The 15,190-nt window shown below is 42.6% G+C and overlaps 1 protein-coding gene across 3 annotated transcripts in view; it reads left to right on the plus strand.

Annotated features, from left to right (window-relative positions):
- Positions 1–526: 526 nt before the first annotated feature.
- TRPC3 (transient receptor potential cation channel subfamily C member 3) overlaps positions 527–15,190 on the plus strand; it is a 44,772-nt gene continuing 30,108 nt past the window's right edge. For 2 of the 3 annotated variants that reach the window (XM_055725889.1, XM_055725903.1), the window contains exons 1-2: positions 528–1,311; positions 10,223–10,994. In XM_055725889.1, the coding sequence (XP_055581864.1) occupies positions 1,088–1,311; positions 10,223–10,994 (996 nt within the window). In that variant the 5' untranslated portion in view covers positions 528–1,087. Of the gene's footprint in view, positions 1,312–10,222; positions 10,995–15,190 lie in introns of all 3 variants that reach the window. The other variant, XM_055725895.1, reaches the window with a different exon arrangement.

Here is a 15,190-nt window from a genome sequence, read left to right on the forward strand (position 1 = left end):
AAGGCATGTAGTCTGTGTGTACCTACTGTTCTGCATACTGTGTATAAACGCACACATGCTCAGCCTCAATTTTAATGGGATCGCAGGTCTATCATAGGGTAATTTTCCCCTATGTCATAACACATCAAAAAAAACCCTCATAATAAGAAAGAGATTATATGTCTCCGTACAGCACGAATCTTTGCAACTGGTATCTGTAGAGCATAATTAGCCTTGATTACATGCAATGAGCGTCTTAACAGCCTCCCGGTTCCTTAGCTTGACACCGCGCAGGATTCCACCAGCCAAGCCCAAGGCAGGGCCACCTGGCGCACTCTGGCAACCCCGACTCGCTTTTACCACCAGCGAGCCGATCAGAAAACCTCTTTTTACCTGAAAATTTTAACTTCAGCTGTTGGCAGCGTAGGGCCGAACGTTTCTCACAAGAACGGCCCGGAACTACCTGCCTGCCGGCAGCCGCTGCCTCAGAAGCCCGGCCCAGCTTCCCGCGCAGCGCCGGACGGGCCCGGCACCGCCTTTGCGGGCAGCTCCCGCGGGTCCCGCCGCCGCGGCGGTACTGGCACCCGATGATCGGCCGTGCCGGGGGGCGGCTTCACCTCAGCGGCGGCCGAGCCGCACTTGTACCGGCCCCGCGCCAGCGGCACCTCCCCCTCGCCCCCACCCGCGGGGCCAGGCGGGCGGGGGGGCCAGGGGCGTCCCCTCCTCTCCCGAGCGCCCGCTGCGGTAGGCGGCTGCTCCTCTCCGGCGCGGCTCGCCCCCGCCGCCTCAGTAGCGATGCTGTCCTAGCGAGGGATGATGACAGGGAGAGGAGAGGGGTAGAGCTGCCGCCGGGAGCCCGGTCTCTTGCTCGCCTCCCCGGCACTTCCCGGCCCCCGCATCGCGCTGCCGTCCTACCGGGCGGCGGGAGGCGAGGGCGGAGGGGCGGCGGGTTTTGTGGTGAGGGGCTTGTCCCCTCCAGGTGCGCGGTCCCCCGCCGGGCAGGGCTGTCCTCCTCCTCCTCCTCCCGCCGCCTTCCCCGCCACACACGCTGCCGGGCGAGGCCGGCCGGGAGCGGGAGCAGCAGCCGCCGCCTGAGGGGACCCTGACCATGTCGAGCAAGAGCAGGAAAAGCAAGGAGCAAGGGAGAGTGACCTTCCCCCCGCAGCAGGAGGAGGAGAAGGAGGAGGCAGAAGACGAGGAGCAGCAGCGCCGGCGCCGCGGCTGGAGAGGCGTCAACGGGGGGCCGGAGCCCCCGCCGCCGCCTCACAGAGCTGTGAAAACCCTCCGGGAGCCCTACGGCTACTACCCGCCCCCCCCGTTTGCCAGCACCATGTAAGTGGGGCCCGGGGGGCGCGTAGCGGGCGCTGGCCGGCAGCTCCCCCGGAGCGGCCGTGGGGGCCGCCCGCCGGACCCCGGCAAGTTGCGGCGCTCGGCCCGTCCCGCCGAGCCGGGGGCCGCGGCGGCAGCGCAGCCGCCCGGCCTGGCCCCGAGCGGCGGCTGGGGCGGGAGATGGGGCCGGCGCTGGCGGCTGGGGCGCGGAGGCTCCGGAGAAAGTGCCTGAGGGGACGGTCCGGCCGCCGCCTGCCCGCCCCGCTCCCTGCCCGGCCCCGGCTCCGGGCGAGGTGGGGGCAGCGGGCAGGCGTGCCGGGGCGGAGGAGATTCCCTCTTCTTTCCTCCCCCCCCTACCCCCGGCCGTTAGCGTAGCCGGCGGCAAAACCTAATTGTTGGCTCGGCTGAGGGAGGTTTAGAGAACCCACTCTACCCTCATGTACGGGCAGCGCTAATGCATCCCTTTTATATTTTTTAAAAAATCTAGGCTGTGATAAAACCAGACTCCCCACAGAAATCTAGGACACCTGTGCAGAAAAGCCTCAGTTCTTGAGATGCATCTTGTCCTGTTTGATGTCGTCGTCAGAAATTTCAGGTTTTTTAAGATGCAGTCATATATATATACATACATACTGACCATGCCTAGACTTACTGCAAGAGAAACAAATTCGGTTTTACTAACAGGGGTGGGAATGTTAACTTTCTTTGACTTAGAAAATGAAAGTTGTCCATTAATTATTCACTTACATTTATAACGCGCTGCAATTTAGACAGACTTGCCTGTGAGGATTACTTGATTATTTTATACTTGCAGGACAATATTTAGTTCTTAATTAAATATTTTAATTACTGGGTGACACACACTTTGTTTTGAGTTTTAAGATAACATATTCAGCGTTTATAGAAGCAGCTTCAATTAAAATCACCCTAGAGACAAATGTAAAGTACAGAAATAATTAGAGTAGCGCTTGGAATGGGATAACTACAAATAAAAGTGCTTTTTACCATCCTGGCGCAGAAATTCTTCACAAATACACTGTACCTGGTGATCCAGACTTCGAGCAAGAGTGTCTTTCACAAGTCTTGAGCTGTCTGAAAGTTTGCTGGGTTTAAGTCGTTTGTCTGGGCTCTCTCTGTAGTTGATGGACTGAGAGAGGAAACGGCAGTGGCCAAAGCAGCGTAGTCATTTATTTTCTCTCTTGAGGTGCCTGTCTTTCTTCGTTCACCATAAGAAGAGCCTAGAGGATATAGTTTAGACTCAGACACTTTATTTTTAGACAGATGAAGCTAGCTCAGCTGAATTTAAGCTATGAGTCCTAAACTTCTGGATCCCTTTTAGGTTAGTGTCCTCCTAGAACTGTTGGCATATTCCTTTAGGAAATGGGTATTATGCCACCAGGGGATAAAACTGGAGTTCAGTTTGCACAGCTATAGGCATTTGAGCCTGGAGTAAGCTCCTACTCTTGGAATTGCTCCCTAGTATATAATTCTTATGATCCTAGCCCAGGAGTCGATCTCAGCAGTGATTGTGAGCCACTGCCCTGTGGACTGACAAAAGGGCTGACATTAGTCAGTGCCGCAGGAGCGTATTGAACTGACAGGGCATAGAGGCAAAAGACCCACAACTGCCTTTTCCCCTGTTATGTGCCCGTGGTCATCCTCAGCATAGCACTGCGATTTTTCTTCTGGAGTAACATTTTGCGTTTGCTACTAATGCCTAAAATCATAGCATATGTTAATGAAATAAATGAATATCAGTTTGCTCATAATGCACCAAGATTGATATGCGTAAGGCTCTAGTGTACACAAAGTGGGTATGAGAATCCTTGACAGGAAGAATTTATGGTCTTAAATATTCGGTACTGACAAACAGCGCCAGGGGAAAGAGACAGGAATATGTGAAGTAGTTTGCGCAAGAAGATGCACTTAGTTGGTATTTGAAATGGTTTCACTCTGAAAGCTGTAACCTGTGCAAGGTACCTGTCAGTGTACAGCTGGCTCCCTCCTGTGCCAAATATTGCTGGAAAATGTAATTAACCTCAGATTCCCACTAAGACTGCAGACTAGATGTAATACTTGTTTCACAAGGTACTATATGCCCCAGTAGGATAAATGTGAGCAAAACCTGTAAATTAAATGTTGTAGGCATCGAAAGCTTGATTTTCTGAGTCTCTGAAAATCGTAGCTTAGTTTCCTGAGTGGAACGACAGAACGCAAAGGACTGAGTGTAATAGGAGCTTTAAAATTCTTTGTTGCCACAGCCTTGTTAACTTGGTTCTTTCCTGGTGAGTTGTTTGCCTTTTTCTGTGTGTGCGTAGATGCACTCCTGGCATCAAAATATAGTCCTTCTTTTCCCACAGGAATTCAGATGGTTGGTATTTTCTGTTGAGGAGTTAGTGAAGAGTAATGGCAGGAAAAAGCTCTGCATAGTTTGTGGGGCAGGAGGAGAAGGAACAAACTAAGTGTGTGTATACCTCCTCCTGATATCTCATTCTGTTTTGTTCCATTTTTTGACTAATTCTTTCCAGTTCGGAGCCAGAACTTCTGTGAGCTGACATGAGGGCATTTTGGATGATGGATTATGTCGTTTCAGACCAGTGGGAGAGTATAGACCTGAGTCAGATTTTCAGCTGGCCTGATTTATGTTCTGCTGTTCAGCTGAATTAGCCTCCCTCTTCTGGAAAGCCCAGGCAGTAGTTCACAGAAGGGAGAAGGAAGCTCTCATTTTAATACATTTTAGATTTGGTGCAGAGATTCCCAAATTGTGTCTGCACATGCAAGCTTCCATGAAAACATACATGGGTGTGACACTGTTTTTACTGGTGAAGAAACAAATTTACCAGCAGCCTCTTCAGGCACATGGCTGTAGCAGAGCTTGGAGGGTTGGAAAAGCCTTGGTTTGCAAGAGGTAGTGAGGGTGGGGAGGGATTGCTCCTCTAACTGCCTGTGGCCCTGCACGGGGCCAGGAGCTGCTACCTCACATGGATTGATAGTCTTTTCCTGTGATGGTAACAAAACACATGCTTGAGATCACTTAGTTTAAGAGATCTCAGGAGTCACGAGCTAAAAATTTTGCACATAGATATGTGCATGTGTAAGGCAATCATCATTCCTTTGTTTTAAAACTGGGACCTCAGACATTAGTTTTAGCAGAACAAGAGGCACAATTGGCATCTCCTATGCAGCTCACTCTGGTTTGTTGCTTTTAAATGTGCGTGCACATCGCTGTTTCCGTGATGCGCTTATCTGATCTGTCTGTAATCACTGGACTGCATTTCCTTTCCAGGTTTAGAATGGAATCAAGATCACTAGTGTTGCAGTGTAGTTTAGCAGTGGGGTAAACTGCCTTGTAAATTGTTGATGCCATTCTTTATTGCATTTAACAGTTCAGGGTGAATTGTTCTTCAGTACAAATGTTAGAAAATTGCTCTACAGATCTGGGAAGGCCAAGAATGTTTCTCTAACTTCTTTTCTTTTAAAATTGCTTATGCAATTTTCACTGTTAAAAAATAGACTTAGGAACAAGATTATAAATCTTTTGAATTGCTGTTGATGAGGCAGTGAACAGCAGAACACAAGGAATTCTCAGGTCAACTGTTTGTCCCACGTTTCTGCCCTTCTACTACAATGCTGAAAGTCTGAGCATGAAAAGAGATAGTTGAGCTAACAGAGTAGAAATCTGTAATTGAAACAATTCATGGTAGAAGCAGAGGAATCATCATGCTTACTTCAGTCCTTTACAGTTGCTGTGCTGCTCAAATTTCTAGCTTTGTACATAGGAGTAACTCTGTCCATGCAACATACGATGCAATAAAAGGTCATACTAAATGTGATGCATGCGAAACAGGAGGCAAGTGGCCATTGCTTGTTTAGTGGAAATTTTTTAACAAATATTTTTTTATTGGGCATGTAAAGGTCATACATTTTAGATGAAAATATTTAAGGTAAAGATAAATATGTTATAATATAGGATAGGTTTTTGTGTCTTACGACATTACCTGGTATGTAGCATACATGTTGTTCAGAGTGTACATAACATTGCTCGATGTGAAAGCTTGTGATACTTATTGTTAGGTAAAGACCTTGAGAGGTGGTTTACTCCTTTAGGAGCCGTGGCCTCAGTAATGTGAGAGTTCTCAGCAAAGCTGAAATAGAGGTGCCCTGCTTTTGTGTTATTCAACAAGGGGCTGACTTAGGGTCCTGTCACGTCTTGGTTAATTGTCTTCTAGTAAGTTATGTTCATTTACAGCTATTGCTGAAGTTACTGAGAGTTTGCCTAAGTATGAAGCAATGAACTAGACTTAAGCTGGTAGTAGTATAGTTAGTATATAAAACTTCTAATTTGAGACCATCCTTATTTCACAGTGATGAATGAATGATTCTGAAGGTTGGTGCAGAGTTCCTGAAGTTCTTCCTTCTTGCCAGTGAAGCTCTGTGGTTCCTTGAAACAGCAGCCTAACTGGTGCACACTTCAGACCAAGTGAAATGTGTCCAGATGTGGTGGAACTGGTGTACTTGAGTTAAAGCGATTGCTCTTCTCCAGTTCCATGCTGCTTATTTGTGCTGAGCAGCAAATGGAGGCTTGAAGCTTTATAGACCCCTTGGCCATTTTTCTGCTGTGTAAGGTGAAAAATGGTTGTGGAAAAAACTGCAGGAGCAAAAATGCTGCTTCATGTCAGTAAAGGGGACAAGTAAAGGAATTCTCTCCTCTCACCTTCCTGCTGCATACCACGTAGTATAATTATGGAACCTGTGTACTAGGACTAGAACTTTACTTAATGTCATGGTGTATCTTTGCTGAAGAGTTAATGTAAAACAACTGGGCATTTTTCTTGCTTGGTGTTCTTTTGGATTTTTTGCCATGCGTTCTACAGATTTTTAAATTTTTGTGTTCTTTCAACTATTTTGGGAACAGTTGGGAATAGGAACATCACGATTTCCATCTCTCCTTTCCTCTTTTAATGTAAGTTGTCAGCTTCTTACAGAGACAAGGTTGAGAATATGAACTTTAAAGGCTTTAGGAAATAGAACACAAATAATTAATGCACACTTAGTTCTATTTTAATCATATTTTTAAGCCAGTCTAATGATATTTAGAGATGCAACTTGAGATTTTGTTGTTTTATTTCAGTTGACAAATATTACATATAGAATGTGCTGAAAATGGTTAAACAGTTAAAACTAAAATTTTAACCATTTCCTTAATGCGTTGGGATAGCCTAAAAATATTAGATGAAAGAACAGGAGAGCAGAAAATGGAATAGGAGACCTTGTACCCAGTGCTTCTTGCCTGCAGTACTCTGACCAGAGCTGCGCTGACTTCGAGGTCTTTGAATTTGCTGAGGGAAGAGGGGAAGAAGAGAGCAGAGAGGTATGGATGAACCTGACAGTCTTCTGGCTGTGTGGTGCTGTACAAGATTTTTTGCTTTTTGGTTGGTTGGTGGTTTTTTTTGAAGTCTGGACAATATTGTAGCCATTCAAATACCAAGCAACTTTCATCTTTATTTTGAGAAGATACTGCAGTCACTTCAAATATATCATTTTTGTCACAAGATTTATAGCTAAGGATATCTTTCTTGTTGGGAAGATATTCTAATGTAACACCTTTGGAAGGATATATATCTTTTTACGGAAGTCAGATGAGTCATCTTCGTCAGACAGTGGGTTTTGAAAGAAAGGTATCTAAACCAGAAAGTAAGTGTCATATTTCAAAATATTCTGAAAAATTAAACTGAATGTAAAGAGGGAAATATATTGTTATGTATTTCATAAGAGATAAATGAGATTCAGGGTGGCAGTTTAGAGTTGTCTTAAATCAAGAAGTCAGAGTGTGTCAAGTTGTTCTTTGTCTTTTTTACTTTTTAATACCCATACTTTTTTCTTCATAACCTTACGGTAAACAACTATATTTCTGTGACGATGTTTTTAGATGTGGAGGAAGAATAGAAACATAACAGCATATCAGACAATGAGATCTTGTTTAAAAGGTAACTCTGAAAAGAGTTATATCTGGTTTTACTTAAGATTTTGTTGGGGAATAAGGTAGTAGCATGGTGTGGCTTTTCGCCACGTGCACTCTATCCTTATATCTGGGGTACTCCCAAATGTGAAATATGCCTGAGCTTTAAGACATTAAATCAATTCTGTGTTTAACAGTTAGAGTCACAAATCCACTCTGTTGTGGAGCCTGTTTCATAGACTTAAAGAAAGTGGTACAAAAGTGAGGAGAGAGAAAAAAAAAAAAAAAAAAAAGATCCTGTCATTTTGACAAAGCAGTTTTGTTGGCACGTACTTCAAAAAGTGAACACCAGTCAGCATTGCTTGTACTGCAGTGCCACTCAGGTCATCTCTGGTAGTCCAGAAACACCAACCACAGATGAAAATGTAAAAAGATCAAATGCTTCATCCCAGGAGAAGCCTGCCCTTGGTAATGATTATCACAGTCCCTTCACTTGGTCTGCATTGGAAATGCCCATTTGTGTTAACTGAAATGTTCAGAGCATGGACTAGCTTTCATGATATTTATAGCTGTGATAAAGTGATTAAGACTTTATATTTTGCTGAATTTATTACAACTGATGCAGATAGCTGGAAGGCCAGACGTATTCTTATAACCTGAATAGAATTAGTTATGCCTGATGAAAACTGTTAGGGCTGACATTGCTACACATGGGGAAATCCATTGATGTCAACAGGCATATTTTGTGCAGTGGTAATATAGCTACGCTCATTTTTGAAAGATCACACAGAAAAAACCCCACCTGCATTTAAGAGGCTGTTGCTCTGGTTGTGGATTTGAACCTGGAGCAATGAGAATATGCAGCTTTTAAAGCTGCCTGAGCAGGTTCCATTGTGTTCACTTAAATGCTTAGTCTTTGTGTGTGCCAAAGTGTGTGTGGTGGTTTTGCCTTAATTCTGTCCTTTTGCAGACGAATTGGGTTTGCTTAAAAAGGGCCGTTTAATATTTTGTTTTGCCTTCATCATTCATTGTGTGGACCCACAGCTCTCTTAATGCACATTACCTGGCTTTTGTACTGGGAGTAGAAGATTCATTTCCTCTTCAGTTTTTTTGTCTGGCCTTTTACTCTTGTATCTGCCAAAGTGAATAAATTAATTTTCACAATGTCTGTGTAACATCCAACTGTTCTTTTTCTATAGATGAGGAACAGAGGCACGTAGGACTTAAGGACCAAATTTGAAATGTATAAGGTTTGTTTGTCCCTATATAGTGTATATGTAGTGTTATATGTATTCAAAGCACACCGTCCTTTAATTCATATATTGTTTATCAGTTGCACTGGTGTCTCTGTGCCCATCAAATCAGCTCAAGTGATCTCTATTCCTTGAGCTAATGGATTAACTGATAGCAGCTGGAGGCTGTCTTTCTCAGTATTAAGCTGGACTAGAAAGGAAAGGGAGATTGCTGATAGATTTCACATTTATTTGCAGACGGTAGTGAAGGAAGGTTATGGTATCCCAAATAACTTTTTAGGCCTTTGGCATCTGCTCTGGCAGGCATAAATGATTTTGTTCTTCCTTTAGCTGTGGTCACTTTAGCCTAATCCCCTCTATTCTGTTGTTTGAGGCCTTGCCAGGCAGTTGTTTCCTGTTGCTGTTTTCTCCAGCTAGGTAGTGTCTGCTTCTCAACCTCTTGTCCTAGGTATGTTTTCTTTGCAGCTCCTAGTCTCACTTATCTGAACCTCCTCTCCCCTCTTTAGTCTCCTTAACTTGTTAGATCCAGCTCAGCATCTGATCTGTTGGTTCTCTCAGACCATTCCTGTTTGCTCCCTGCTGCTCTCAGTCAGTACCTTCACTGGTTCATAATTCCAGTTTCTGACTTTCCTGATTTAGCTTGCTCACCCTTTCTTTTACTGCCCCCCCCCCTTTTTTTTTTTTTCCCCTCTTTCTGTTCTTGCACTCAGTTTTTGAGGGGAGTTCACAGCCTCCCTGGTTCTCAGTTCCCTTTCCTAAACAATCTCCCTTTCCTCCACCCAGGTTTCCTTTTTCCAGTACAGCTTGCCATCCCTGTTTTCATTTTCATTCAGTAGATCTTTGGCTTTCCCATTTTTCTTGATTGTATTACAAGAATGCATGAAGGCTTTTAAAGATATGTATATACTCATGTAATAACATCAGATAGCATCTTTTCAGCTTCTGGAATGGTAGATGGATAATAGAAATAGGCCCAACATAACCCACGGCATTGCAGAAGTCCAAGTGGAGTGAGAGCTGATCCCAGTCCATACTGGATCATGCCCAGTGTCTCAATCTGTGAGCAGTTTAGTTACTAGCATCCAGAAAATGTGTTGAATGTGCATGAACTGTTGTTTTTCAAAGACTTATAATTTAGCCAGACTGACTCGTGTGTAGAATCTTCCAGACTTGGTTAATGCTTCTAGTAGTAACACTGGATGAGAAGTCTGAGATCAGGCTTCACTGTGTATTGCTTGGCCAGACATCGGGAAGAAAGCTTGTTTTCACCTCTCATTTATGTGAACTACAATATGGTAAGCATAAATATTGTCTTCCTTAAACCATCAGCTTGAGTGCTTATGGTAGGTAGTATTAATTACTACTGGAAGTAGTACAGTAGATGTTTTTTCATTTTGTATACATACTAAAGTGAGTTGAGAGGGTTTTCTGAAGAGATGTCTTACGTAAAGAAAAAAAACAACCCACAACCACTCTTGACCATGGTAAACAAAACAGAAATGGCCTGTGGCATTGAACCTGTAAGTGCCTTTAGATTGCAAACAAGCAAGCACAAAGGCAGAAGGATCACAATAAAGAATACTTCTTGTCTATAGATGGGCAAATGACAAGGGCCAAAATAAGTCATGATTGTAGCCACAGTAGTGGAAGCTACAAATAACCAACATGGTGAAATCCTGTTGCCTTTTTGTTTTCTCCGTAGGTACATTGAAGAGAGTCCGTCACTGAGACGTATGACTATGATGAGGGAAAAGGGAAGGCGACAGGCCATTAGAGGCCCAGCATTCATGTTCAACAACAGGGGCACCAGTCTTACAGCTGAAGAAGAGCGCTTTCTAGATGCAGCAGAGTATGGGAACATACCTGTGGTGCGCAAAATGCTGGAGGAGTCGAAAACACTGAATGTCAACTGTGTTGACTACATGGGCCAAAACGCCTTGCAGCTTGCTGTGGGGAATGAACATTTGGAAGTGACAGAACTTCTGTTAAAGAAAGAGAACTTGGCACGGATTGGAGATGCCCTGCTGCTTGCAATCAGCAAGGGCTACATTAGGATAGTGGAAGCAATTTTGAATCATCCTGGGTTTTCAGTAAATAAGCGACTGACTCTGAGCCCTTGTGAGCAGGAGCTCCAGGATGATGATTTTTATTCCTACGACGAAGACGGTACCCGCTTTTCTCCAGATATCACTCCCATAATTTTAGCTGCCCACTGCCAAAAATACGAAGTTGTGCACATGCTACTGATGAAAGGAGCAAGGATAGAGAGACCTCATGATTATTTCTGCAAATGTAATGACTGTACAGAGAAGCAAAAGCATGATTCTTTCAGTCACTCAAGGTCAAGAATAAATGCATACAAAGGACTGGCTAGTCCGGCTTACCTGTCCCTCTCCAGTGAAGATCCGGTACTTACTGCTCTAGAACTCAGCAATGAACTTGCCAAGTTGGCCAACATTGAAAAAGAATTCAAGGTAATGGTGTTTTGGTGTTTCTCTCTGTTATTGTTTTAAAGTTGCTGCTACTTCATGGTGTCCTTTGATGCTTGAAATTATTCGGTGTCTTTGCTTTTTCAGTTGCAAATGCTTTCATGATATTTATTGTCTCTTTTGTTCTTGATTTCGTAGTTTTCCATATGTAAGCCTTTAAAAAAGAATGCTTAATGAAATTTCTTTTGCACCTACTGTGTATGAAGAAAATGGGAAGAAGGGACAGCGTGTATTCTGATAAACTTGCAGCAGATGGAAAACAATTTTGGTTGATGTAGCAGACAAAGATTATTTTTAGTTACAAATGCTGGGTAATTTTAAGTGCAGAAAGCAGAAACATTACACTTTTCTTGAGCATGCTGCAGCATTGACCTTATTCCCTCTTTTTTTTATTTGTACTAATTTTGAATGATGTCTCCAAATTGTTAAGAATATAGAAAGGGGGGGGGGGGGATGCACCTTTTGGAAATGTCACTTGTTCAAAACCAGCTGTTAGATTGATTACAAACGTAGGTCCTGTTACCTGGCTTTGGGCTGTATCTGGTTTAGTATATCAGTGCCCTGACTTCCCTGTATATTTCAGCTTCTCCATCAGACAAGTAAATATTATTGACAATTAATGATTGATTAATAATATACATTAACTAATGATTAGTTAACTGTTTCCCAGTGCCTTTGTTTTAATGATTTTGCAGTTCTATTGAATACCTTGAAAAATGCAGTAACACTCGCCTTTCCCCTTGCCCACCCCCCTTCTCTGCCAACCAAACCCCACAAAAAAATGAAACCCCAGTAGGCTGCATGTAATAAGAAAAGCTCAGCTCTGGGAATGACAGATTGTTCTCAGTGAGTAGTGATATCAACAGCATTGTTTCTAGTTTTAATGAAAAATTTGTTTCTGCAGGGTCAGTGTTGGGTACCAATTGTTTGTTAAGTATCTTCATAAAGGATCTGAGAGAGGGAAAAGATGCATTAACCTTTTCAAACAACAGCAAACATTGCTAACACTGTGGAATACTCAGAAGAAATATACAACAACGTAGAGAAATAGAGACAGAAATTAATAAAGTGAACTTTACCAGAAGAGGAACAAACAGTTTTAAACCGTTGAGAAAGAATAGCTCCACACGTGGCTGAGTGACTTAAAATATAATTTAAAAATAAGATGTCAGTGCTGAGAAGGATTCATGTGTTACGCCATGCACTACAAAGTGTAAAAGTTGGCTTGAACTTTTACTCTGCTTCCTTTGCTGAATGAACGCTGCCATATGATGCTGCGTACTGTGTGATTTGGCAAATGGATTGAGTACTTCCTCAATGTATTTATTCAGGAGTATAGGGAAAATGTCAGATTTTTCTTTTCCCTCTGTTGAAAAAATACTGAACTGGGAAAGCCCTTTGTGAACATAAAATTGAAGAATTAGAGAAGTTTTATCATAGCACAGAGCTTCTTGGCTTGTGTGCTTCACACAATGAATTACAGGTAAGTGCCTCATTTAGAGACCATTATAGAGGGTTAAATCACTGATGTGTATCGGTCCTGTTTATTGATTCCTTTTCAACTAGGCCAATAACCTGAGAGCCACAGGGTCTCCAGAATTGTGTGACCAAGATGGAGGTTTATGGGTTTTCTGAATGACGGTTCAGTGGTGTGGATGCAAACCTTTTTCCCCACCCCCTAGCCTTCCTTTTTGTCTCCTGCGGTTTCATAGACACAAGTTTTCTTCTAGGTTGGCACCTTAGAAACTCTACCATCCATCTTTTTCTTTCTAATCCTGCATACAAATTTTGTTGTTATACCTGTATTCAAAAGCACTGGTGGGTTTGGGGACTCAATTTAAGTGCTGTGCAACTCCCTAGGAACCCAAAATACAATCTCTGCCACCAAAAGCTAAATTAAGGCAAGCTGTATCATGTTTTTGTAAGGGGAGGATGTAGATGGTTAGAACTGAGTAGAAAAATTTCGGTAAAAATATAAATTCAGGGGAAGCTCCCATATCATAGGTACTAATACCATGAATACAAATTTCATCAGAAAAAAAGCTCGAAGTTTTGGAGGAGCAAAACTGATTTTTTTGGCTGGACTTCTCATTTCAAACCAGACCTTAAAAAAAATACTTTGTTTTTTAAAATATTAAATTGTCACAGAATAAAATATTCTGGTTTTCAATTTTTTCTTGTTTTTCTTTTGTTTTTCTTTTTCTGAACTCTTTAGGCTCTATTCATTGATATTTTGGGATGCCTAAGAACCCAAGAAATCCTCTATTTTCACAGATTTCAGTATTTTTGTGTAGTACTTACATGGCTGCTAACCTTGCCAGTGGTACAAGGTAATGCAGTTTGGGCACCTACAGTAGAAATTGTTCCTGGCTCCTTGCTAGCATGGAGATTTCGGCTTCTCATCAACACCAAAATTTTCAGTGAAATAATTACTCTCCTCATTGACCTAACGTCTGTCTCTTTTCCTTTTGATTCTTGTGTGTCTCAGGGTTTGTTTTTTTTCAGTTTCTACCAAGCCTGGTAGGAGAGTTGCTTGTCTTCCTCTGGCAGCGATGGTTGGCTGCCCTTACTGGGTAGAAGGGGTAGCGGAAAAGGGAGGAAGGGAGGGAGGAGGAAAAAGAAGAGGGGAGGAATTTTTTAGTATCACTGTTAAACCCAGTCCAGAAAGAGTTGTAATTGCATGGCTGGTGAGAAGACTGTATATTCACTGGGGCTGTGGGCAGGTCTGGTCTGGCATGGATGTAGTACAACATGCTGCACTGAAAGCTGTAGAGGTAGATCAAGGAGAAAGCAAGCAGCGCTTCCGTGTCTTGCAGAATTCTGTTGTGAGAGCTTGACACATTTGATGTAAGTCCAATTTGTAACTGTCTGATCGGTGCTTTCTTCGATGTCATGTGAATGTGTTTTGCTAATAACTGTGTGCTTTATCATGTCCCAGAAGAGAAGGCTTCTAGTCCAACATTTGCACTCCCTGTGAGGCAGAATGACTGATAGACTTCTGGCGCACTCTCCTTTAGAATCATCACTGGAAATGCTTAAGTATTCCAATCAAATTCAGTCTGTAGTGCAACACAAGCAGAATTGTTTGAGAGTAAAGAAAAATGGACAAAATAGTTCAACTCGCACAAGAAATTGACAAATCTGTTTAAAGGCAATTTTGATGATATTCATGATTTATGCCTAGTATCTGTGGTACATTAAGGCCCATATCATTTCCTGGGCATGCTCACAGCAATGCTTTTCCTGGATGTGGAGAGCTTGTAATAAATTATTTTAATTTAATTTAAAAATACTTTTCTAGGTGATTTTCCCACAGAGAAAGAATATAGGGTGAACCTGTTTAAAAATGCCTGAGGGCCAAGCTTCCTAGTAAATGCTTGCTAACCTTCTATCTTTTGCATATACAAAGTCCAGTCTTTCTTTATCACTTATGATTTACCCTAACAAATTCTCATGCTCGTGTGCAAACCAAAGTTTGCACAAGTGTATTAGAAATGTGGGAAGGTGGCTTAGGACATACATTCATGATAGTCAGTTCCCCATGAATATTAAAAAACCTTATTAATAACTCTGATTTTTATTTTTATTTTCTTTCCCCTTCAGAAATAAGAGAAAGGATTCAAAGAAACCAGTGAATCCTCATTTTTCCTGGAAGATGCAAGACACATAGCCAAAAATAAGTACTGAAAATGAGTAAAAATAGATGGGGAAACAGGAGCCCTAAAGACCATTTCACTCTACTTCTTTTGTCCTCAAGCTTCCTTACTTCTTACTCCTTCATGAAATCCTTGTTTGAAGCTCCTGTTGCTCCTTTTGCTATTCTTCGTCTTTGTTATTGTTTCTTCTTGACATTATTATCATTTTTTGTTCTTTGCATTCCTGCATCCACTAGTCATCTTCCCCTATTTTCTTCTTTTAAGTTCCTTCTGAATTCCCTTTTTTCGTATCTCCTTTCTAAGTGCTCACCTAATTTTCTTTACTTTTTTTTTTTTTTTAACTCGGTCTTCCTCACTTTAGTTTCTTTATTGCTTTATCTAATCCTGGTAAAACATGGCTGGCTTGTCTGAACATGCTGGGTGACTCCTCTTTAGGTCTGGAAACCAGCTAAGGGAACAGCAGAGATTATCAGTGCCTGGCTGTCTAAGCAGCAATCTCCAGTATAGCGGCATGTCATCCCTGTG

This window comes from Falco cherrug, chromosome 1, assembly GCF_023634085.1.
Source record: "Falco cherrug isolate bFalChe1 chromosome 1, bFalChe1.pri, whole genome shotgun sequence".
NCBI lineage: Eukaryota > Metazoa > Chordata > Aves > Falconiformes > Falconidae > Falco > Falco cherrug.